Source organism: Dasypus novemcinctus, chromosome 7 (genome assembly GCF_030445035.2).
Source record: "Dasypus novemcinctus isolate mDasNov1 chromosome 7, mDasNov1.1.hap2, whole genome shotgun sequence".
In the NCBI taxonomy this organism is placed as follows: Eukaryota; Metazoa; Chordata; class Mammalia; order Cingulata; family Dasypodidae; genus Dasypus; species Dasypus novemcinctus.
This window is the reverse complement of record NC_080679.1, coordinates 12,135,989-12,158,312: the sequence shown is the minus strand read 5'-3', so window position 1 is coordinate 12,158,312 and position 22,324 is coordinate 12,135,989. Positions and strand designations below refer to the sequence as shown.

Here is a 22,324-nt window from a genome sequence, read left to right as displayed (position 1 = left end):
CAAGGCTTGAGGCCGGGTCTCGACCTGGTGCCGCACGTACGGCGCCTGCGCAGAGGGTGCACATGTTGGCTGCGGTGGGCTCCGGTTACTTATCCTGGTTTCCTCCGGAGACGGAGTTGCGGGCGGCGCAAAGTTCCGGTCCCGGACGGCGGCTGGTGGGGCCTCAGGAAAGTAAACAGCGGTCGTAATAACAGCAGTTTATTGAGGCCTGATGCTAGCCTGTTCAGGCCGCACACCGACTCAGGAAGTTAACGTGTTAGTATTCTCACTTGCAGCCGAAACGGAGGCGAAGAGATTACCGCCTGAGAGTCCCACGAACAAAGCGAGGTGGAGCGGAGACTCGAACCCGGAATATGGGACTTCACGGCTAGATTCTTGGCCTCGACTACCGTCTTCTGCTGCCGACTCGCACCAGTTAGTAATTGGTAGTAATGGTTATAGCTAAAATAGTTTCACACCTAGTCTGTCAGCATTGTACTAGTTGCTGTTTCATGGACTTTTTACAGTAAACTTGCGACTTAGATGTTAGTTCCGTTTTACATTTTGGGAATTTGAGACCCAAGAAGTTAATGAACTTGTCTAAGGCCGTTGATTTACATCCTCATTCAATACCATTCCGTACGATTCATTAATGTGTTCTCAAAGTCCACTAGCACCAGTAGGCAGCAATGGCAAGATCAAAATCCTGGGAATTATCCCTACACTGGGATCCGAAAAAGGGCCCTTGGATATGTATTTGGGGATGAAGAACGGTAATCCCCATTAAGGAGGCCTGCCCTTCGTCCTAGGTTAAGAAAGGCACAAATTGGGAATAAGGAGAATAGGGAGAACAATTTGCTTGTTTTAGATTTGATGCCTCACTAAAAACTTTTACATAGTTTACGTTAGAAGAGTAGCTCAAATGTGTTAAGAAAACTGATGCGGGACAACTCAAAAGAAAATGAAAGCCCACTTTACTTTTTATCAAAGATGCAAGATTCAAATAAAATATTAGCAAATAAAGCAAATTGAACCAGGCAGTATAGTGAAAGAATATTGATCAAGTTGCATTCATCCCTGGAGTGAATGCAAGAAAGTAAGGAATAGGTCTGTTAAACTCACAGACTGAAAAAGGAAGCATATTATGTTAGATAGGGAAGTTATTTGACTTCATAAGGCTTATCTGTGAAAATGCAAACTAAACATTTGATGACAAAAATTAGGAAGCTTTCTTATTAAAGTTAGGAACATGACCTAGGGACTCTAAAGACTCCAAGTACAAAATCCATAAGTAAAGTTAATGACGGATTTGACGATAATTGAAAACTTCTGGATGCAAGTATATAAACAAATTTAAAATATGAACAAATTGGAGGGAAATATTTGCAATAAATATAACAAAAAGTATCAGAATCGACAAAGAAGCACAAATCTGTAAGAAAAAGACAACCAAAGAACATGGGCAAAGGATATGAACAAGCAAGTGATACTTTAAGCTGCTGGTATTTTCAGAAGAAATGTGGCCAATTAAAGATTTGAAGAGATGCTTGACCTCACAACCACTAGGGAAATGTAATTTAATACAGTAATGCAAACACCTGGAGAGAAATTTGGCAATTTCCAATAAAGGAAGTTCTTATTTCCTTGCATTTAGGAATTCCATTGATAGGTACCTACTCTGCTGATGGACATATACATGAATCTTTATTGCAGAGTTTAAAAATATGTAAATTTCAAACATTAGAGAATAGTATAATGAATCCCCTTTTACCTATCACCCAGCTTCAAAGCCTTAATATATATGTATATATTTTTTAATCAACCCTCACATTTCGACCCCCTCAAGGCTCCCTTGTCCCTTTGCTTTTTTTTCTTTTGCTCATTGTTTACATTCATTGTCTGCTCGTTTTTTGTTCATTGGCTGCTTGTAGTCTTGTTTTTTCTTTAGGAGGCACTGGGAACTGAACCCAGGACTTCCCATATGGCAGGCAGGCACTCAGCTGCTTGAGCCACATCTATTCCCCAAAGCCTTAATATTTTTGCCATTCTTTTTTCTATTCTCTGCCCTACTTTGTTGTTTTTTTTTTTTTTTTTTCTTCCTTTCCTTTCTTCTTCTACCTCCCTACTTTCCTTTGTTTGGGTATTTTAAAGCAAGTCCCAGGCATCACAGTTCACCTGTAAACATTTCAGAATGTTTCTCTGGATAATAGGGACCTTGATACAATCTAATATCTAATCTGTGTGTAATTTTCTCTGTGTCAAAATATGGCTTTTTACTGTTGGTTTGTTTGAATTAGGATTTAAAAAGGTTCACACACTACGTTTGGTTGATACGCCTCTTAATATGTTTCATAAGTCTCTTAATCTATAATAGGAATCCTCCCTTTTTAAGGCCATTTGTTGAAGAGACTGAATCATTTGTCCTATAGAATTTGTTCTTATTCTGGATTTGGCTGACACCTTGTGGTGTCTTTAACATATTTCTCCATCCTCAGTGTTTCTTGTAAACTGATGGTGAGATCTGGAAGTTTTGTTAGATTCAGGTTCGATTCTTTTGCAGGAATACTCCATGGTTGGTGTTTTGTGCTTCTGTTACTTCTCACTAAGATTCTCTTAACATCTGGGTGTCCCACTTTGTGAAGTTAAAATCGATCAGACAGTTTGTTGTCAGCTCAATTTTTCATGAACAGGAGAAAAGTATATGTAGAAAAATGATAGGAAACACATTGCTGAAATGTTAGTGATTAATTTGGATGTTGTGAATACGAACATGTCTTTTTTTCTTTCAACTTTTCTTCATTTTTTTTCACATTTCCTAGAACAAGAATAGAAGAACTCCTGTCTAACGAAGGTAATACAGCAGAGAAACTGGAGGGGATGTTCCAAATCCAAGCTCCAGAAAGGGCAGCCAAGGAAGTCCAGAGAATGAGAGTAATGATAGTGGACTGTAGTTTTTTTGGCTTTGCTTTTGCCTGTCCAGCGTCCATTCTTCCTCCTGACATAGCCCTCATTTCCCTTTGGGGTCTTTATCCTCCTCTAGTGGATAGAGTGTTGGTAGTACTGTCATTGACGATGCTCATCCTCCCCTGGCCAAAGATAGGAGGCCTACTGGGTGCCCTCTTTCATGAGTCCTGAGCAGCACTGCCTCCTGAAATCCTTCCCTCCTCTAGGGCAGGTTCCTCTCATGTCCCCAGAGTTCCAGCTGTCAGAACGCTTATGATGCCAGTCTGTTTATATGTTCCTGCTCCTGAGGCCTTTTACCCTTTCTGACATATACTTGGTGCACAATAAGTATTGAATGAATGAATGATGCCCACATTGCTTAGAGTTGATGGAGAGACCTGAATATTAGATAAAAAGATTAGAGCTACTTTAGTAGATGTGCCAGAGAACGTGGCAGCAGCTGCCAGGCACTCCAGTCTAACTCCAGCCCTTGTGGCCACCTTTCCTGAGCTGGGACACTCTTGCCCAGCCTGGTACAGCCATCCCTGAATTCCACTGTCCTACTTGGGCCTTAGTTTCTATCCCTTCCAGTTGTATTCCTGGGCCTGGAGCCTCATCCTTGCAAAAGCTTGAAAGGATGTGGTTGGGGTGTTACCAAAAGATCACACAAGGGTACATTTACTTTAGCTCGCTACACTCCTCAGACTGGCTCTGCTTGGGAGATTTAGAAATCTGGACAGTTAGGGAGGGTGCTCCTGTCATTGTTTCCCTCTGATTCCCTTGGTGTGCAGGCACTTGACACATTTTGCTTTAGAAATGTCAATACCTTTCAGTTTGGTCTGACTTTGGCCTATGGCCATTCTGACTTTTTAGGGTAATTAGTGAGTGGCTAGGCTGGGATTCAGACCCCTGCAGTCTGACTCCAGAGTCCTTGCTCACAACCACTACACTCTACTGCTTTGTCAAGAGAAGCACAAAATTCTTTTCTTGTGCTGAAGAAGGTTTAGACCTCCTTCCCCAAATCAGATTCCTTAAATCTGTCTGTAGTTTTCCTATCTCTTAAAAAAAGAGAGTTTTAAAAACTAGAGAGGAGAGAAGCGGATGTGGCTCAAGCAATTGGGCTCCTGTCTACCATATAGGAGGTCCAGAGTTCTATGCCTGGGGCTGGTGAAGGCAAGCTGGCCCATGTGGTGAGCTGGCCCTCACAGAGGGCTGGCCTATGCGGAGGGCTGGCCTGCACAGAGTACTGCCCTGCGCACGAGTACTGGCCCACGTGGAGAGCTGGCACAGCAAGATGACGCAACAAAAAGAGACACAGAGAAGGGATAATAAGAGATGCAGCAGATCAGGGAGCTGAGGTGGCACAAGAGAATGATCGCCTTTCTCCCACTCTGAACCTGGGATCAGTTCCCCAAGCCACCTAAAGAGACTACACGCAGGGAAGCGGATTTGGCTCACCTGTTGAGTGTCTGCCTACCACATGGGAGGTCCAGGGTTCAAACCCAGGGCCTCCTGAACCCTGTGGTGAGCTGGCCCACTGTGTGTGGGGTGCTGTACCATGCAGGGGTGTCCTCCCCGTAGGGGATCCCCATGCATAAGGAGTGCGCCCAATAAGGAGAGCCACCCCACACGAAAAAAAATGCAGCCTGCCCAGGAGTGGTGCCACATACACAGAGAGCTGACACAGCAAGATGATGCAACAAAAAGAGACAGATTCCCAGTGCCGCTGATAAGAATATAAGTGGACACAAAAGAACACACAGTGAATGGACACAGAGCAGACAACTGGGGGGGATGGGGAAGGGGAGAGAAATAAATTTAAAAATTAAAAAAAAAAAAAAGGAATACAAGCAGACACAGAAGAACACACAGTGAATGGACACAGAAAGCAGACAACCGGGGGAGGAATAAATAAATCTTAAAAGAATTAGGAAGAGAGAGTATGAGAATGATTATTAAATATTACAGTCGGTAATTTTTTTAAAAAATTAATAATATCTGCTTATCTTAGACATAACCATTAGTAGAACAAGCAGAATATATAACCTTCAAACCAGTGGGTGGGTTCTGTCAAGGTTCTGGTTGCAAACAACAGAAAATGGCTCTGGCCAACATAAGCAGCTAAGGGATTTATTGAAAGGCTACCAGTAGCTTAAAATATCAACAGGAAGGATGGAAAACCTGGGTGAGAAAGCAGACAGAAACCAGGGGATAGTCTGCCTAGTGCGCTGTGGTTAGCACTCCTGCCCCTGGGCACACTAGCTGTCCTAGGTCTTGGTATCAGTTGGCCAGATCCAGGTCCATGTTGCATTGTGCTGCTGGCTGGTCCACACGGTACCACACGGTATACTTCAGCAGGGGCAGAGATTCTTTTCAGCTTCTGTAGTGGGAGCCTGGGCCTGGTCTCTCACCAAGAGTCACTCTATGAGGGATTCTCCCCAATGGGAAGGGAGTTCAAATGCTACAGGACCCTGTCCCCCCCAAAACAAACAAACAAACAAATCCTCTATTAGGAAAACTTGATTGGCCATTAGAAGACAAGAATGGGGCAGATGGAGAGACTGAGAAATGGGTAAAAGAGGATGGGCTCAAAACCATCTTGAAAAATAAAAATAATTGGAGGACTCACTTGTCCCAATTTTAAAACTTTCTGAAGAGCTACAATAATCACCCTGTAGTACTGGCACAAAGAAAGCTATACAGATGAATGGAATTTCATTGGGAGTTCAGAAATAAACCCTTATATCTATGGCCAGTTGATTGTTGACAAGGGTACCAAGTCTACTCAGTGGGGAAATAACAGTCTCCTCAACAGCAGGCCTGGGAAGACGATATCCACATGCAAAAGAATGAAAGTGGACCCCTACCTCACACCATATACAAAAATTAACTGAAAATGTATCAGAGACATATATAAAAATAAAAACTGTAAAACTCCTAGAAGGAAATGTGGGGAAGCATCTTTAGGATCTTGTGTTAGACAATAATTTCTTAGATTTTACATGGAAAACACAGCAACAAAAGAAAAAAGTAGGTAAGTGGGACTTAAAATTAAGAACTTGTACATCAAAGGACTTTATCAAGAAAGTAAAAAGACAACCAAGATGGTGGGAGGAAATACTTGAAAACTATCTGATAAGGGTTTAATATCCATAATTATGAGGAACTATAAACAACAAAAAGACAACCCAATTAAGAAATGGACAATAGATTTGAGTAGACATTTCTCCAAAAGACATATACAAATGGCCAATAATCACACAAAAAGATGCTCAACATCATTAGTTATTAGGGAAATGCATAACAAAACCACAATGAGATACCACTTCACACCCACCAGAATGATTACTATTAAAAAACAGAGCAGATGTGGCTCAAACAGTTGAGTGCCTGCTTCCCACATGAGAGGTCCCAGGTTGGGATCCTGGTGCCTCCTGGAAAAGAACAACAACAAGCAAAACAAAAGAAAAAAACAACTCAGGGTGGCCAATGTGACTCAGTGGCTGAGTGCTGGCTTCCTACATACGAGGTCCTGGGTTCAATCCCCAGCCCCCAGTACCTAAAAACAAAACAAACAGAAAATAAGTATTGAGGGGAAACGGACTTGGCCCAGTGGTTAGGGCGTCCGTCTACCATATGGGAGGTCTGCAGTTCAAACCCCGGGCCTCCTTGACCCGTGTGGAGCTGGCCCATGTGCAGTGCTAATGCGCGCAAGGAGTGCCCTGCCATGCAGGGGTGTCCCCCGCGTTGGGGAGCCCCACGTGCAAGGAGTGCACCGTAAGGAGAGCCGCCCAGTGCGAAAGAAAGTGCAGCCTGCCCAGGAATGGTGCCGCCCATACTTCCCGTGCCACTGACGACAACAGAAGCGGACAAAGAAACAAGACGCAGCAAATAGACACAGAGAACAAACAACCGGGGCAGGGGGGGCAGGAATTAAATGAATAAATAAATCTTTAAAAAAAAAAAAAAAGTATTGGGGAGGATGTGGAGAAATAGGAACCCTTGTACATTGGTGGTGGAAATGTAAAATGGTACAACTGCTCTAGAAGGCAGATTGGCAGTTTCTTAGAAAGTTAAGTGTGGGATTATGTGACCTGGCAGTCCTACTTCTAGGTATATATCCAAAAAACTTGAAAGCATGGACTCGAGGTGTTTGCACATCCATGTTCATAGCAGCATTATTCACAATTGCCAAAAGTTGGAAGCAACCCAACTATACATCAGCAGATGAATGGATAAACCAAATGTGGTCTATATATATAATGCATTATTATCCAGCCATAAAAAAGAATGACGTTCTGATATATGCTTGAAGACATCATGTTGAGTGAATTAAACCAAAAACAAACCAACAAATATTGTATGATCTCACTTAGATGAAGTAATTAGTGTTTCTAAATTCAAGGAGTCAGAAACTAGAACACAGGTAAGCAGCAGCCAGGTTGGGGAGGGAAGTGGGAGTTGATGGGAAGGAGTTTCAGATTGGGTTAGGGAAAAATTTTGGAAATGGATGATGGTGGTGGTGGCACAATATTGTGAATGTAATTAACACAGCTGAACTGTAAATTGAAGGTGGATAAAACTGGAAATTTTAAGCTAAGGAATAAAAAAAATGAGACATGCTCACAGATGTCAGGAGGGATTTTGGAAATAGCCTGTGACTATGTAAAGACTAGATGTGACATGCAACATAATTCTCATTTCCTGAGTAGATGCTTAACAGAAGGAAGGGTGGGCAGAGGCAGTTTTGTAAGAGCTTGCTGGTGAGGCTAATCTTGGACTTTGAATTTCCAAAGAAAATAACCCTTTTTCTGACCAGGAAAGGATGATTCCAGTATACTCACCCTGGCCTTCAGGAATACTGCCAGAGGGTTGGCTGTAATGGAGTCTGGGATCTACGACCCATCCGAAAGGAGATGAAGAGCAGAGGAGGCTAATTGGGGAAAGCAGGGCAGGCGAGTACCTGCAAGGTTAGATGGGGTAGAAGATGCCATCTCTAGTGGGGGCAGCAGAATAAAAGAGCAGGAGTAAGAGTCACGGGCAAGAGTTCACTTTCAGAAAGGGAAAAACTGGAGATCTTGGGAATGAGGCTGGACCAAGGGGCTGTGAGGCCAGGTGGACGAGAAAGTTTGCCAGAGTGGCTGCCACGCTCAGGAATTGACCCCCAGGGCATCAGGAGGCTCAGCCACATGGACGCCGATGTCCTGTGGATAAGAGCAGGAGTAGAGTAGATGGGAACTAGCGTCCAAGCTCTTGAGCATCCAAGGAGGGGCTCAGGCTTCACATCTGTCAGGACAGGCCCACCCAGCCAGGCCCGCTTCAGCTCCCGGATCCATGCTGTGGCCCGTGAAGCCACCACTTCTCCCCGTTACCCTCAGGGAGCCGGGGAATGTCCCCTCAGCCTCTGCTGCACTCATAGCAGAGCTCTGACGCTTCTCGTGGCCTGACACGGCTGAGGCTCCCCACACTCCCTGACTGCTGAGCCATGAGGCTGCCCCAAACCGTCGTGCAGGCCAGGCTGGCGCCTCCTTCCCTGGCAGTCGGGGTTTCCGCCAGCCTCTTCTGAGCGCAGCAGACCGGCCAACACGCAGGGACTCATCCCACTCGGGCTCGAAGACCCAGGGCACACCCAGGGCTGCCCAAGGCCCCTCGGGGTGGGGTCCATAAGTCAGATGAGGGGACCTAGAGTGTGGAAGGAATGTCTGTATGGAAAAGGCCAAGCACTAAACCCATCTTGACTATGAAACCATTGTTAGAAGGAAACAGGTCAAAATGGAGACAGTACTTTCCTCTTTAGAGTAAGGATAGGGCTGGTTTTAATACTTCAGGAATTGTTTTCTTTTTTTTTTTTAATGTTGCATTAAAAAAATATGAGGTCCCCATATACCCCCCACCCCCCTCCCCCCACTCCTCCCCCCATAACAACATCCTCCTCCATCATCATGGGACATTCATTGCACTTGGTGAATACATCTCTGAGCACTGCAGCACCTCATGGTCAATGGCCCACATTACAGTCCACACTCTCCTCCAGTCCACCCAGTGGGCCATGGGAGGACATACAATGTCCAGTAACTGCACTGCAGTACCACCCGGGACACCTCCAAGTCCTGAATGTTTTTGTTTCTGTTTGTACTTTCAGATTTTCTACAGTGAGCATTTATTTTTATAATTGTGACCCTGTACAGTCACCTTCTCTTTGTGGACAGGGACCTGAGCCAAGCAGGGGACTTTCCTGCAGAGAACCTGGACCCACAGACCCACCTACGTGAGGCCTTCTTCCTCCCAGGCCAGGCTGCAGCCTCCGGCCCGGGGCCAGGGTTCTCCGCCAGAGCCCTCTCAGGAGGACATGGCAGGGACTGCTCGGATGCCTGGCGGCAGGACCCGGTGACTTTCACCCATTAACTCGGTCCTGACTGAGCACCGAGGTGGCCCCAGGGATTCAGGATGGGACTTGGGTTCACGGAGTCACCTGTCCTTATACTTGCCTCATTGAGCCCTAAGAAGTCTCACCACAGGGTCACTCCTGGGTCTGCCCTTGTCTCCTGCCAGGTCCGGGGCTCTGCTCACCTGACGGCAGCGGCAGGAGAGGGTGGGCCCAGCTCAGACACCAGCCCCCCATCTGGTGCCAGGCCCCACCTGTTCCACCACAAGCAAAGACCGAGGCCCAGAGTCACTCCTGGGGGCTTCGTGAAGCGGCATGTCGCGGTCAGGGAGGGAGGAAGCGGGGGTGGGAGGCGACGAGGATGTGGAGTTACTTCTGCCTTCTTAATCTGAGGGTATCAGGTGGTTTCTTTACAAGCAGTGGCTCAGGCACACACAGAAAACCACAGCTGATGTGCCAAAGCATGACACTATGAATGGTGGGGGGTGGGGTACACAGGAACCCCTTCTATTTTTTAATGTAACATTTTTTGTGTGATGTATATATCTTCCAAAAAATACAATTTACAAAAATGATGGGGGGGGAGTGGGTTACAGGGGAAACTCTTACGTTTTTTGTTTTTTTATGTTTTTTAATGTCACATTCCTTGTGATGTATTAACTTTAACTTTTTTAAAAAGTGGGGAAAAAATGGTAGGGTCCCTTTCCTTTTTTTTTTTTCCTAACCATTATTTTACTGGGGCCAGAAATGAACTCAGGACCTCGTATGTGGGAAGCTGGAGCTCAACCACTGAGCTACATTGGCTCCACAATTTTTTTTAACCTTTATTTTCTTTGTTTTTTTATTATTTTAAATCTCTGTGTGCATTTTTTTTTTTTGAGGTACCCGGGATCAAACCCAAGACCCCGTACGTGGGAAGCAGGCACTCAAACCACCGGGCTGCACCCGCTGGGCCCCTGTCCTTTGGCCAGCAAGGAACCAGGGCCTGGGAAGGTGAAGCAGCCTGCTGGACGCCACAAAGGCAGGTGGCAGCGGCAGGGCTGAGATTGGAACCAGCTCCCCTGCCACCCAGCAGCTCCACCAGGTGGGGGTCTCAGAGCAGGATGAGGGGACTGGTGGCCAGTGAGGGGTCAGGTGCAGGCCGAGAACTAAAGAGTACAGAATGGGTCAGGACCGTGGTCGCTTAACAAGAAATGAGAAGGGAGGGAGCTCCCTTGGGACTGTTTTAGCAATTAGGGCGGAGATGGGTCCCGAAGGAGGATGCTAGGCCGCTGTTAACAGATTGCGGTGTCTCTGCAAGGACTTGACCCGGGGAACTTGGGGGCTCGGGAGGACAAGCAGCAAGACAGGGGTCCTCAGGCATTGGCGCTTACTGCTCCTCGTCTCGCGCTTTCCCTTGAGTCTCAAACGCATGGGCGGGGGCAGGAGCCACGGAGGTGCTGGTCAGAGGTTCTAGGCTGAAGCGGGACAGGGCGCCAGGGGGCAGGTCATGAGGACATCCTGCAGAAGGCAGTCGCGGCTCCCCAAATGCCCGTGGTCCCCTGGCACCTCCGGGCCAAGCTGCTCTGAGGCTCCGCTCAGGAGGGATCAACTTCCTGCTGCCCCTTTGGGCCACCATCCTCGGCCGGGGCGAGGGCCCTAGCCGCCCGGGAAGCCCAGGTCATAGAGGGTGCTGCCCGTGGTCACCCGGCTGAGGCTGTGGGAGCTGCGGCGGGGCCTGTGGCGGAGGCAGCCCGCCCCAAAGCACAGGGCCTCCCGGAAGGTCTCCTGGAAGCGGCTGGACATGAGGCTGTAGAGGACGGGGTTGATGGCCGAGCTGAAGTAGAAGAAGGCGCCGGAGACAACGTGCACGTACTGGAAGGCCAGGTGCAGGCCCGCCGTCCAGCGGGGCACGGAGCTCCACATGAGGCGGTCGATGTGGAACGGGGCCCAGCAGATCCCAAACACGAGGACCAGCACAACTGCAGGAGCAGAGAGGGGAGAGCTGGGCCCGCCGTGCCCCAGCCGCCTTCCGCAAGACCTCAGTCGGGTGGTCCCCGCCATACTCTCCTCCCCTCCCCAAGGCCTCCTCTTGGACCTGTCCCCGCTTAGGGCTCAGACTTCACAGCCAGTCGGGACAGGCTCAGGCCCACCCATGAGGAGTGGCACTGAAGGCCCCCCCACCCTGTCCCCCTCTGGCTCCTGGCCCCGTGCAGTCAGCTCATCTCCCCGTTATCCTCAGGGAGCTGGGGACTGTCCCATCTAGAGGCGCTGCTGGCTGATGCATGTGCAGGGAGAAGCAGAAGGGGTGCAGCTCAGGGAGCAATGGGAAGTGAGGGCATGGGGCCAGAGAGTGCAAGAGACACTCATCCCCACGCCCCTATACGCACACACATCACACGCCACACCCGCTCCAGCACACACACCCCACACTCCTGGCCCCAGGCGCCATCCCAGCCCCAGCTGACATCTTGTCCTGGACTAACTCCTCCTTCACCGGAGAGAGTGCTTCTCCCCAGGAGAAGATAGGATGGGTGGCCAAGGCCCTGCTCTTTCGCCCAGGCTTCCTCCCAGCCCTGGCCTTCATCAGCCCTGCCCTTCCTTGAGTCCCTGCCACCAGGCCTGCTCTGCCAAGGCCTGCCAAGCTGCAGCCATGCTGGGGTGCAGTGGGCACGAGCGGGAATCAGCCACCAAAGCAGGATCCACTGGTCTTGCTTCCCAGGGACCACGGGAAGATCCACAGTGCTCCAACCCAGTTGGGTGTGCCCTGGCCGCCTCTGCCACCTGCCACTCAGGCCCAGGGGATGGGCTGTGACCCAAGTCCCACCAATCAGAACCCTTGTCTGGGACTTTTCAATAGCACCTAAGGCCAGAGGGGCCTGTGTGCATGTGGCTGTGGTTTTGGTTTCTTGTTTCTTGGTCTTGCTTCTGCATCTCACTCTCTTTTACATGCCCTGTCTTCCGTCATGCCCAAGCACAGCTTACCTCATAATCCCTTTCTGGGAAGCAGACTTGGCCCAGTGGTTAGGGCTCTGCTTACCACATGGGAGGTCTGCAGTTCAAACCCCGGGCCTCCTTGACCCATGTGGAGCTGGCCCATGCACAGTGGTGATGTGCGCAAGGAGTGCCATGCCACGCAGGGGTGTCCCCCGCATAGGGGAGCCCCACGCGCAAGGAGTGTGCCACGTAAGGAGAGCCGCCCAGCACGAAAGAAAGTGCAGCCTGCCCAGGAATGGCGCCACCCACATGGAGAGCTGACACAACAAGATCATGCAACAAAAAGAAACACAGATTCCCGGCGCCACTGATAAGGATAGAAGCGGTCACAGAAGAACACACAGTGAATGGACACAGAGAGCAGACAACTGGGGAGGGGGATGGGGAGATAAATAAATAAATAAATCTTTTTTAAAAAATCCCTTTCCAACAAAGTCTCGAGCAGACAGCCTGGTGCACAACAGCCCTCAGAGAGCAAAGACTGAAAGCAAGAAGAAAGCTCGTGGTCCCAGGCCAGCAAGCTGGGGGGCCTTTAAAAAGACACCCCAGGGAAGCAGATGTGGCTCAAGTGATAAGACCTCTGCCTACCATATGGGAGGACCTGGGTTCGATCCCTGGGGTCTCCTGGTCAAAAAGAGGAGAAAGCATGCCTGCGTGGTGAGCTGAGTGCCCGCATGGCGAGCCGAGTGCCCGTGTGGTGAACCGAGTGCCCACATGATAAGCCAGTACCCACGTGGTAAGCCAGTGTCTGCATGGTAGGCTGAGTGCCCATGCAGCAAGCTGAGTACCCAGACGGTGAGACAGTGTGTGCGCAAGATGATGATGCAACAAAAGAGAGATGAAGGGGAGAGTCAAGGTGAAGCACAGAAGATGCCAGAAACTGAGGTGGTGCAATTGACAGAGAACCTCTCTCCAGATCAGAGGTCCCCAGGATGAAATCCCAATGAATCCTAGAGGAGAAAGATGACAAGAGAAGACAAAAAAGAGAAATAGATACAGAAGATCACACAGTGAATGGACACAGAAAGCAAAAACAGCAGGGCAGGGGAGGGTGGGGAAGAAAAATAAATAAATGTTTAAAAAATAAATATAAATAAATAAAAGGCCATTCTATTAAAAGAAAAAAAAGACTCTCCACCTTTGCAGCAGTGAAAGCCTGTCCCAGATGTGGGCCAGCTGCGGGCTCAGCCCATTGGCTGGCGGGGGGTGGCGCAGAGGGGGCAGCCAGTCTGTAGTGCAGGCAAAGCCCTGGCCCCGCTGACTCAGAGCTAGGAGGCAGGCGTGGCTCTGGAACACTGCTCCAGAGGGGGTGGGGGGCCCTCTCCTGCCCCGGCTCACCCCACCTGCCAGATCCAGGGCCTGCCAAGCTGCAGCCGTGCAGGGGTGCAGTGGGCACGAGAGGGAATCAGCCACCAAAGCAGGATCCGATGGTCTTGCTTCCCAGGGACCATGGGAAGATCTACAGTGCTCCCACCCAGCTGGGCGTGCCCTGGCCTCCTCTGTCACCTGCCACTCAGGCCCAGGGGGTGGGCCGTGACCCAAGTCCCACCAATCAGAACCCTTGTCTGAGACTTTTCAATAGCACCTAAGGCCAGAGGGGCCTGTGTGCCTGTGGCTGTGCCTCCCAGGCTGCCATCGGGAGAAAGAGAGCTGAGGCACGGTTAGCAGCAAAGCTGAGAGACCTGCAAGGCCCAGGTCCCAGCGTCGGCCACCACGTGCCCCTGCCCTCTCTTGGTTCCCTGAGTAGGGACAGTTCATGGATATGGCATACAGGGCCCCAAGCTACAAGGCCCAGGGCTTGGTTTAATGCTCTGCTGTTGCATCTTGATGTTCTTAATACGTTTGAACAAGGGACCTCGAAATTTTCATTTTGTACCCCACAAACGTTGTAGCCAGTCCTGCCATGGGCCAGTAACAGTTATCTCTGGTATAAGTTTCTAGCAAGGTAATCTAAAAGGATCTACCCGGAGACACACATCCGCAGACTCACACACACATGCACACGTCGCACCGCCAAACAGCCAGGCTCCAAAACCCAACCAGGCCCCAGAACCCAGACCCTCGGCCTTGCCTGCAGACCCGTCGCCCCCAGTCTCGTGTCAGAGCCGGGCTCGGCCACCGCCCCCACCCCCGCCGCCCAGCAGTGGCACTTACACAGCATCTTGGTCACCTGCCTCCGACCCCGGTCCTGCGACTGCGCCATGGAGGCCGCCGGGTCCCGGCCCCGGGCCCCGGGCCCGAGCAGCAGCCGCTCGCGCCGCAGCCGCAGCCCGATGAGCAGGTAGAGCACGCTGATGGTGGCCATGGGCAGGCAGAAGAAGAGCAGCGCCGTGATCTGCACCACCAGCCTGTAGAGGGCCCGTGGGCGCACCAGCATGCAGATGGCCGAGCCGGGCACGGCGCCCCGGCAGGGCACGTGCAGCCGCTGGATGCCATGCAGGCTGGTGTTGGGCACGGAGCAGAGCACGGCCAGGCCCCAGATGGCGCCAAGCACGCGGCGCACGTGGGTGTGTGTCACCACGGCCCTGGCCTCCAGTGGGTGCACCACGGCCACGTAGCGCTCCACGCTCAGGGCCGTGACGTTGAGCACCGAGGCCAGGCAGACGGTCTCGAAGAGCAGCGTGCGGAACCAGCAGCCGCCGGCTCCCAGCAGGAAGGGGTAGTTGTGCCACATCTCGTAGAGCTCCAGGGGCAGGCCCACGAGCAGCACCAGCAGGTCGGCCGTGGCCAGGCTGAAGAGGTAGCAGTTGGTGGGTGTGCGCATGGTCTTGTGGCGCAGGATGACCAGGCAGGTCAGCCCGTTGCCCACGGTGCCCACCAGGAAGATCAGCAGGTACATGGCGCAGATGGGCGCGAAGAGCTCCGTCTGCTGGGGCCCCAGGTACTTGAGTTTCAGCGCCTCGTCGGTCAGGTTCAAGTCCCTGGGCTCAAAGTTGCCCCAGGTCCCATTGGCATTGCAGGGAAGGGGCAGTTTCTCAGGGGGGACGGAGCAATTGGAGCCGGAACAAGCCTGTGAACAGAAGAGAAGTCACTCGGGGAGTCCTGGCTTTGTCATCATGCATCAAATACTCAAATGACCACAATCTTACATCCTGCCGAGAAAGAAAAGCACTGCCATCCACCCTAAAACACATTCCAGTGTCAGAGATGTAAAAATGGACATCTGAAAAGGGATATGATATGGCGCTTCCATTTTAAGTGTAATGATATGTTGAAACCTTTTACAAACGACAGCTCCTCGCAAGCATGGGCTTTGCCACCTGCAGTCTCCCCTGGGGTCTCTCTCCTTCAAGCCACAGACTTGAGGAGAGTCACATGGGAGCCTCGCCCGGGGCGTCTGTTAAGAGGGCACAATGCACAGCATCGCAGTCTTTAAGAGCCAGGGTTCTGGAAGCAACTGCCTGGGTTCACAGCCAGCCGCCCCCAGTTCCTGGCTGGCTGCCCTTGTGTGTGTCGACCTCTGAGGCCATTTCCTTACGATTAGAGGATCCAGGGAGATCAAGCCTTGAAAGGCATGAACTCGGGGTCTGCCGGCCACTGGTAAGAGTCTGGTTATTTCCCAGCTCACCGAGGGAAGGAGGCTCTGTGAGCACCAAGTGAGAGTGAAAAGACTAAAAAATATAAACAAAAATACTGACGCAAACATCGGCCCACATTTCTGTTTTCTGTCACCCAAGGCGTTCACGTCTAAGTATTTGGCTCCCTTGATGCTACCAGTTCTGGGGTCCCCTATTCTGTTGGGCTCCTCTTCTCGTCACCCAGTTGTGCAGGTCTAGGGGTGAAGAACCCAGGCCACAGGGCTAGAGAGACAGGCCTGGAGTCAGTGTCTTTGTCCTTCTTTGGCTGAGACTGTGCCTCAATCTCCCCATCTGTAATGTGGAGATGTCAACAGAACCTACCTCACGGATCCCGTGACGATTAAGCGAGAGAACACATGAAAAGTGTTCAGGAGTGTGGCTGGGACATCTTCGGTGCTCGATTTAAATCCCTATTAGCATGACCCTTATTTCCCAGATGCAAAGGGAAGGGCAGAGTCCAGGGGAAGATGGGGCAGGGGCTGAAGCAGGCAGGCTCCTGCTGGGCACGGGCTTGGCACAAAAGGCAAGGAGCTGCCCCAAGGTGCGCAGGCACATCCAAGGGCTGAAGCCCTGGCAGCGGGCACTGATGGGCTCTGGGAGGGCCAGGCTGCCCAGGGGCCCCGCCGCTCAGGCTCCATTCCTGGACTCACGGTCCTCTTCCTTCAGCTCCATTTCCCTCCTCAAATGGTACCTGGGGCCTCCCCGTGCCTGGTACCCACCATTCCACTTCCTTCTTCCAGAGCCTTCCCTGTCTCCCAGCATCGTTCTCCTCACCAAAGCCTCCACCGAGAAGTTTCTCTCTTATTCCTAAATCTCCGCATTCGGGGAGCAGGCGCATTTCATCTACCCAAATGCCCCAGCCCCCGACTTCGCCCGACCTGCCCCCGACCTGCCCCCGACCTGCCCCCGACCTGCCCCCGACCTGCCCCCCACCTTCCACCCCAGCCCTGGGGGCGGTGGGCGCGGAGCCCGGCGCGCGCAGGCGCCAGCCCTGATTCGACGGCGGCTCCCTGCGCCCGCGAAAGGGTCGCTGCGCCAGCACCCCCAGACCCGCGGCGTCCCTGGCTGGCAAAAGGCAGAAAGAATCCCAGCGGCTGAGGGACGACCCCTCCCCGGGGGTGGCGCCCGTGCGCCCGACCCCGTGCTCCCCGGGGCCACGCCGCCCGGCCTTTGCCCGCTCGCCCCTCCGCGCCCCCGGCCGCCCACCTACCATGCCGCCTGCGGCCCGCGGGGCGCAGGGCCAGGAGGCCACGGGCCGAGCACCGGGCGGGCGCCCCCGGGACAGGCAGCCGCGGTGCGTGCAGCCCGCAGCCCGACTGCCTCCCCCGGCGCCGGCCACGAGCAGCCCGCGGCGTCGCCCCGCCTGTCGCCCTCCGCGTGCCCCGGCGGGGAGCGCCACCAGGGGGCAGTGCCGCCCCCGCAGCGCGCCCCGCGGGGGGGCTCGGGACACACGGACCCCGGGGTCCCCCACACCTCCACACCCACCCGGCGAGAACGGGGCACCCTGGAGCACCTTTATCTCCCAGAACCCTCCCACCACCCATTCTACGGAGGGGAAAGCCGAGCCGCGGAGACAGGAAGCCTGAGTGAAGGGCACTCACGTAGTGTCCCCGCCCGAGAGCTGCTGACCCCTGCCTAACCCCTGTCACGGGTGTCCCTCCAGCCCCCATCGCCTCCATTTCAGACGTACCTCCAAGGACACCCACCGGCCCCTCCAAATCCACGAGCGCATGGGGGGCACATCCCAGAGCCAGGCCCCTCCCTCTCCCTCCTCCCCAAGCACCAGGACATCTCGCCCAGTCTCCCCTTTTGGGGTTCAGGTCCTCGTCCTCTCCCCAGGCCTGCTGTGGAGGCCTCCATCCCCCTCTAGTCTGTCCTCCCACAGCCCAGGCGTCTTCCTGGGCCCCTGGCAACAGTCACTCCTCCCCTGGAAAGCCTTCGGCCGCCACTTCCTTCTGACAGGATCACACCAAGTCCAGCTTGCCTTCAACCCGACCTCCCCTCGCCTTCCGGATCCCCCTCGCTTACGTTCCCTCAGCCCCAAGCACCCAGATACCCTCCCCTTGTCCCTTCAAATGCTTCCCCGTCCCCTACCATGGGTAGTGCTGCAGGGAGGGGTTTGAACCCTGGACTTCCCATGTGGTAGGCAGACACCCCATCCATTAGACCATGTCCACTTCCCAAAAGAAGAGTTCTTAATCCAGCTTCCTGTAGCCTTAGCATCTGATGAGCATTGTCCACCCCGCCTCACCCCTGGGACACACACACACACACCACTTTGAATAGACTTTTTTAAGGAGGTACCAGGGATTGAACGCAGAAAGCAGATACTCAACAACTGAGCTACATCTGCTCCCCAATGAGAGTTGGTTTTTTCTTTTGTTTTTAGGATTTTTTGTTTATGTATTTGTTTGATTTTAGGAGGTACCGGGGATCGAACCCATGTGCATTACAGAAAGTTCTCTTGGGGTCTTTCAATTTACAAATGCTCGTCGTGAAGATCAGTGTTAGGTTTCAGAGCAAAAACACCTCGCTCTGACTTCCTGCCTTTCAGACTCGGGGACTTGTTAGTCCATAGTGGTTTTCTATATATGGCTTAGTATTTTAGTTTTTCCTATAACTTTTTATATTGGCTTAATTTCAATATAAGCCAATAATATAAGGGTATTGGCTGCTGGGAGCAAAATACCAGAAATGGGTTGGTTTTTATCATGGGAATTTCTGGGGAGTAGATGTACCTCTCACACGGGTGGTCCCAGGTTTGGTTCCTGGTACCTCCTGAGAAAACAAAAAAGTGAACAATAGGCAAAACAGATGAAGGAACTGTTAGAGGCTTGCAATAATTAACAAGCTGTAGCTCAGTTTCCCTGATCTGCACTGGGGAAAGGCTAGCCCCCTCCCCCATAAGCCTACGTGTTTAAGGGCACGGCACTTCCCCACAGGTTAAACAAAGAAACCACATAGAGAAGGGAGTAAAAGGAAATGGAAACCTTCCCTACCTGCATATCAGAGGGAGATAAAATCCCTACAGATCCAAGAAACATCTGCTCCTGCAGCATGCCAAGAAACCATAGCTCCCTAACCCACTATCTTCTAGTCACTAGCAGGGAAAGTTTTCACCTCTAGGGCTTCCTGTTGGCCCCTGCACCTCACTCAGACCCTCACCCCCTCCCACCAACTATCATTTTCCCACCTAGGAAAGTTCTGTATAAATTCAAATCCCCCCTTCCAGCAGTGGGCTGAAGTCTCTCCTCAGACCCCCACCATGCTGATGGGGGGGCTGAAATCTGTTCTTCAGACCCCCTCTGTTGGGAGAGCTTCCCAATAAATTCTTTCTCTGCCTGTGGTCATATCAGTCCCCATGTCCCAGTAAGCGCTGTTTTTCGCCAACAGGAACCAATTCAGGAAAGCCGATGTGGCTCAGGGGCTGAGTGCCAGCTTCCCACATCTGAGGTCCCGGGTTCAGTCCCTGGCCCCAGTACCTCAAAAATAAACAAACAAAAAAACAAATAAAAAATAAATAAATGCGAATTTCTTTTTTTTTCCATTTTAAATGAAGTTTTATTGAAGTATATCATTCATACATGAACATAGATAAGCAATAAATTTATAGTAAAAGATGTGAACTTACAAAACAAACATGCATAACATCAAACAGGACTCGCATTCATCACCCCACCACCAATACCTTGCATTGTTGTGAAACATTTCAATAAATTATGTAAGAACGCAGTCAAAGTATATAATGGGAATTTCTTAGAGGGAAATTGTGAAAATGTCCAAATCAAGACATCATCAGGAAGGCTGTCTCACTAAGTTCAGCTGCTGACAATCGTGGAGTCCTGTCACGTGGCAAGGCAAAATGGCGGCTCTCCCTCTGGGTCCCTGCCTTCTCCTCCAGGCTGCATTCTCCCAGAGCTCGGCCATGGCCTATCAAGCACATGGCAGGGCTCATCTCTTCAGCTTTGAGCTGCCTGTGGGCCTAGCCTCTTTGAGAACTGCTTTCCATGCCTCTGTGCTCCACTATTCCAGGCTCCGGCCTTTCTCTCAGCCTCTCAGGGCTTGCTATTCTTTCCCCACGTGGCAGGGTAAAATGGTAGCTGTCTTTCTCGGTGCCTCTCTGCTTTCTCTTCTCCACTTATAAAAGCCTCCAGCAAGAGGGTGGAGACCCATCCTGGTCACACCTCACTAATGATGCAGTCCAATCCAATCAAAGGCTGTAAAGCGATCTAATAAAAAGTCCCTTAACTGAATCCAGTGCAATCAAAGGGCCCCACACCGGTAGGAGTGGGTTAGTTCAAAAAACAGGATCTTTTCTGAGATTCATAGAACTTCAAACTGTCACAACTAGTACCAAGAATTCCTATATACCCTTCATTCAGATTTCCCAAATACTATAAGTTTTCCACATCTGTTGTATCCTTTTCCATGTGTGTTCAATTTTTTTGGATTGTATGAGAGTCAGTTGTAGACATAATGCCCCTGTACTACTAAATTCTTTCAGTCTGATTTAGTTTCAAAGTGTTTTATGAAAGTTCTATCAATTCATCTGTTTAATAGACAGTGGCACACAAAAGGGTGGGTGCAGGGGAGTGGATGTGGCTCAAGTGACTGAGTGCCTACTTCCCATATGGAAGGTCCTGGGTTCAGTTCCCAGTGCCTCCTAAAAAAAAAAAAACATCAAGCAAATGGAAAAAACAACTCAGGGGAGCTGATGTGGTTCAGTGGTTGAATGCCAGCTTCCTACATACAAGGTCCTGGTTTCAATCCCCAGTCCCAGTACCTCAAAAAAAAAAAAAAAAAAAAAAAAAAAGTGGGTGCAGGGGGATCAGTCAGCCTGGAATAATATTTTATCAGTGACAGTATAGTGTGATAGTAAAAAGCAGACCACTTCTATTTGGTTTAATTATTGCCCTCTCGCTGCCTGTTCTCAAGACAGACTTCTCCTGCTGCCTGGTCCTTGCAAGGCCACTGGCAGCAGGTATAACAGTAATAAATATTCAAAGTGCTACTTAAAGGAGGTGGGGATTACAATGTTAATAATATTACATTGGAGAAAGTAAATCAAAGAAACTGAAAGTGGTGGGAAAATGACAGCACAGGAGCATGTGGAATGAGTCTTACTAAAGCTGGAATATTCTTAGGGTCAAAGACTAAATCACAAGGTAAGCAAAAAAGGCCGGGCAAATTGTTTCACAGCCTTCAGACAAGGGGGAAGTGACTGAACTCAAAAATGCTCAGGCAGGGGGGCACAGCCAAGCATCCACGTGGCACAGTTAAGAGAAGGCAAGGCCTAAAGTTAAGAGAAGCCCAGGCTGAGAGGTAACTGAAAATGCTCTAATATTGATTATGGTAATGAATGCATCATTCTGTGGTTATACCGAAACCCGTTTGTGATGGGTAAGCTCATGAGTCAACTTGGCCAGGTACTGGTGCCCAGTTGTTTGGTTAAAGCAAGCATTGTTACCATGAGGACACTTCATGGACTTGAATCATCAGTGAGTTGATTGCATCTATGGCTGGTTAAATCCTTAATCAGCTGAGGAGACTGCCTTTAGCAATGAGAGACTGCGTCGTTCAACCAATGGAAGGCCTGAGAAGGAGATGTTTTGATTTCAGCACTCAGAAGAGAGAATTCCCATCTCTGACAGCCAGCTTCTTCTGGGGAATTCATCCTTCATCAGAGTTCCTGGCTTGCAGCCTGCCTTATGAAATTTGGACTCACGCATCCCTATGGGTGTATGAGACAATTTTATAAAATTTCATAATATTTACAGATACCTCCTTTTGGTTCTGTTTCCCTAAAGAGCACTCCCTGATACAGCTTGGTACCAGGAGTGGTCCTTGAGAAATAGAATCTTAGAAATGGGATTTCTGGGGGAAGTGGATGTGGCTCAAGCGATTGGGCTCCCATCTACCATATGGGGGTTCTGGGTTCGGTTCCCCAGGGCCTCCTGGTGAAAACCTGGCCCACACGGTGTGGAGAGCTGGCTGGCCTGCGCCGCATGGAGAGCTGGTGCAACAAGAGGATGCAACAAAAAGAGACACAGAGGCGAGACAGTGAGAGATACAATAAACCAGGGAGCCGAGGTGGCTCAGGCGATTGAGTGCCTCTCTCCCACATTGAAAGGTCCTGGGATTGGTTACCCATGCCTCCTAAAGAGAAGACAAGAAGGAAAGAAAAGCAGACACAGAGGAACATGCAGCAAATGGACACAGAGAGCAGATTTTGAATCTGTGAGATGCTTGATAGAAAAGTGCTGATCGCTTTGAAGAGACTGTTGGTAAAAATATGGACACTAAAGATACATCTTATTTTTAAAACTTTATTTTGTACATTTAGTAATTGAAAATATAAACAATAATTTAAAAATAAGAAGAAAACACAGGTGAATAAAAACATACATTCCTCAATTAAATGTGCCGAATACATATAAAAATTATTTTTGAATCATACAATATG

At 50.5% G+C, this 22,324-nt stretch overlaps 1 protein-coding gene and 1 long non-coding RNA gene across 2 annotated transcripts; one reads left to right on the top strand and one right to left on the bottom strand.

Moving 5' to 3' along the window:
* The first annotated feature begins 14 nt into the window (after positions 1-14).
* Positions 15-4,846, top strand: LOC131279108 (uncharacterized). The gene is made up of 2 exons (XR_009186438.2): positions 15-414; positions 2,799-4,846. It is a non-coding gene; the product is annotated as an uncharacterized lncRNA (long non-coding RNA).
* Positions 4,847-10,941: 6,095 nt separating this feature from the next.
* NMUR1 (neuromedin U receptor 1) lies at positions 10,942-16,533 on the bottom strand. Its single transcript, XM_023587124.2, has 4 exons — positions 16,512-16,533; positions 16,042-16,055; positions 14,438-15,293; positions 10,942-11,268 (listed from the first exon to the last, which is right to left on the bottom strand). Exons 1-4 carry the CDS (start codon positions 16,531-16,533, stop codon positions 10,946-10,948), a joined length of 1,215 nt encoding a protein of 404 aa, XP_023442892.2. The 3' UTR covers positions 10,942-10,945.
* Between the last annotated feature and the right edge of the window lie 5,791 nt (positions 16,534-22,324).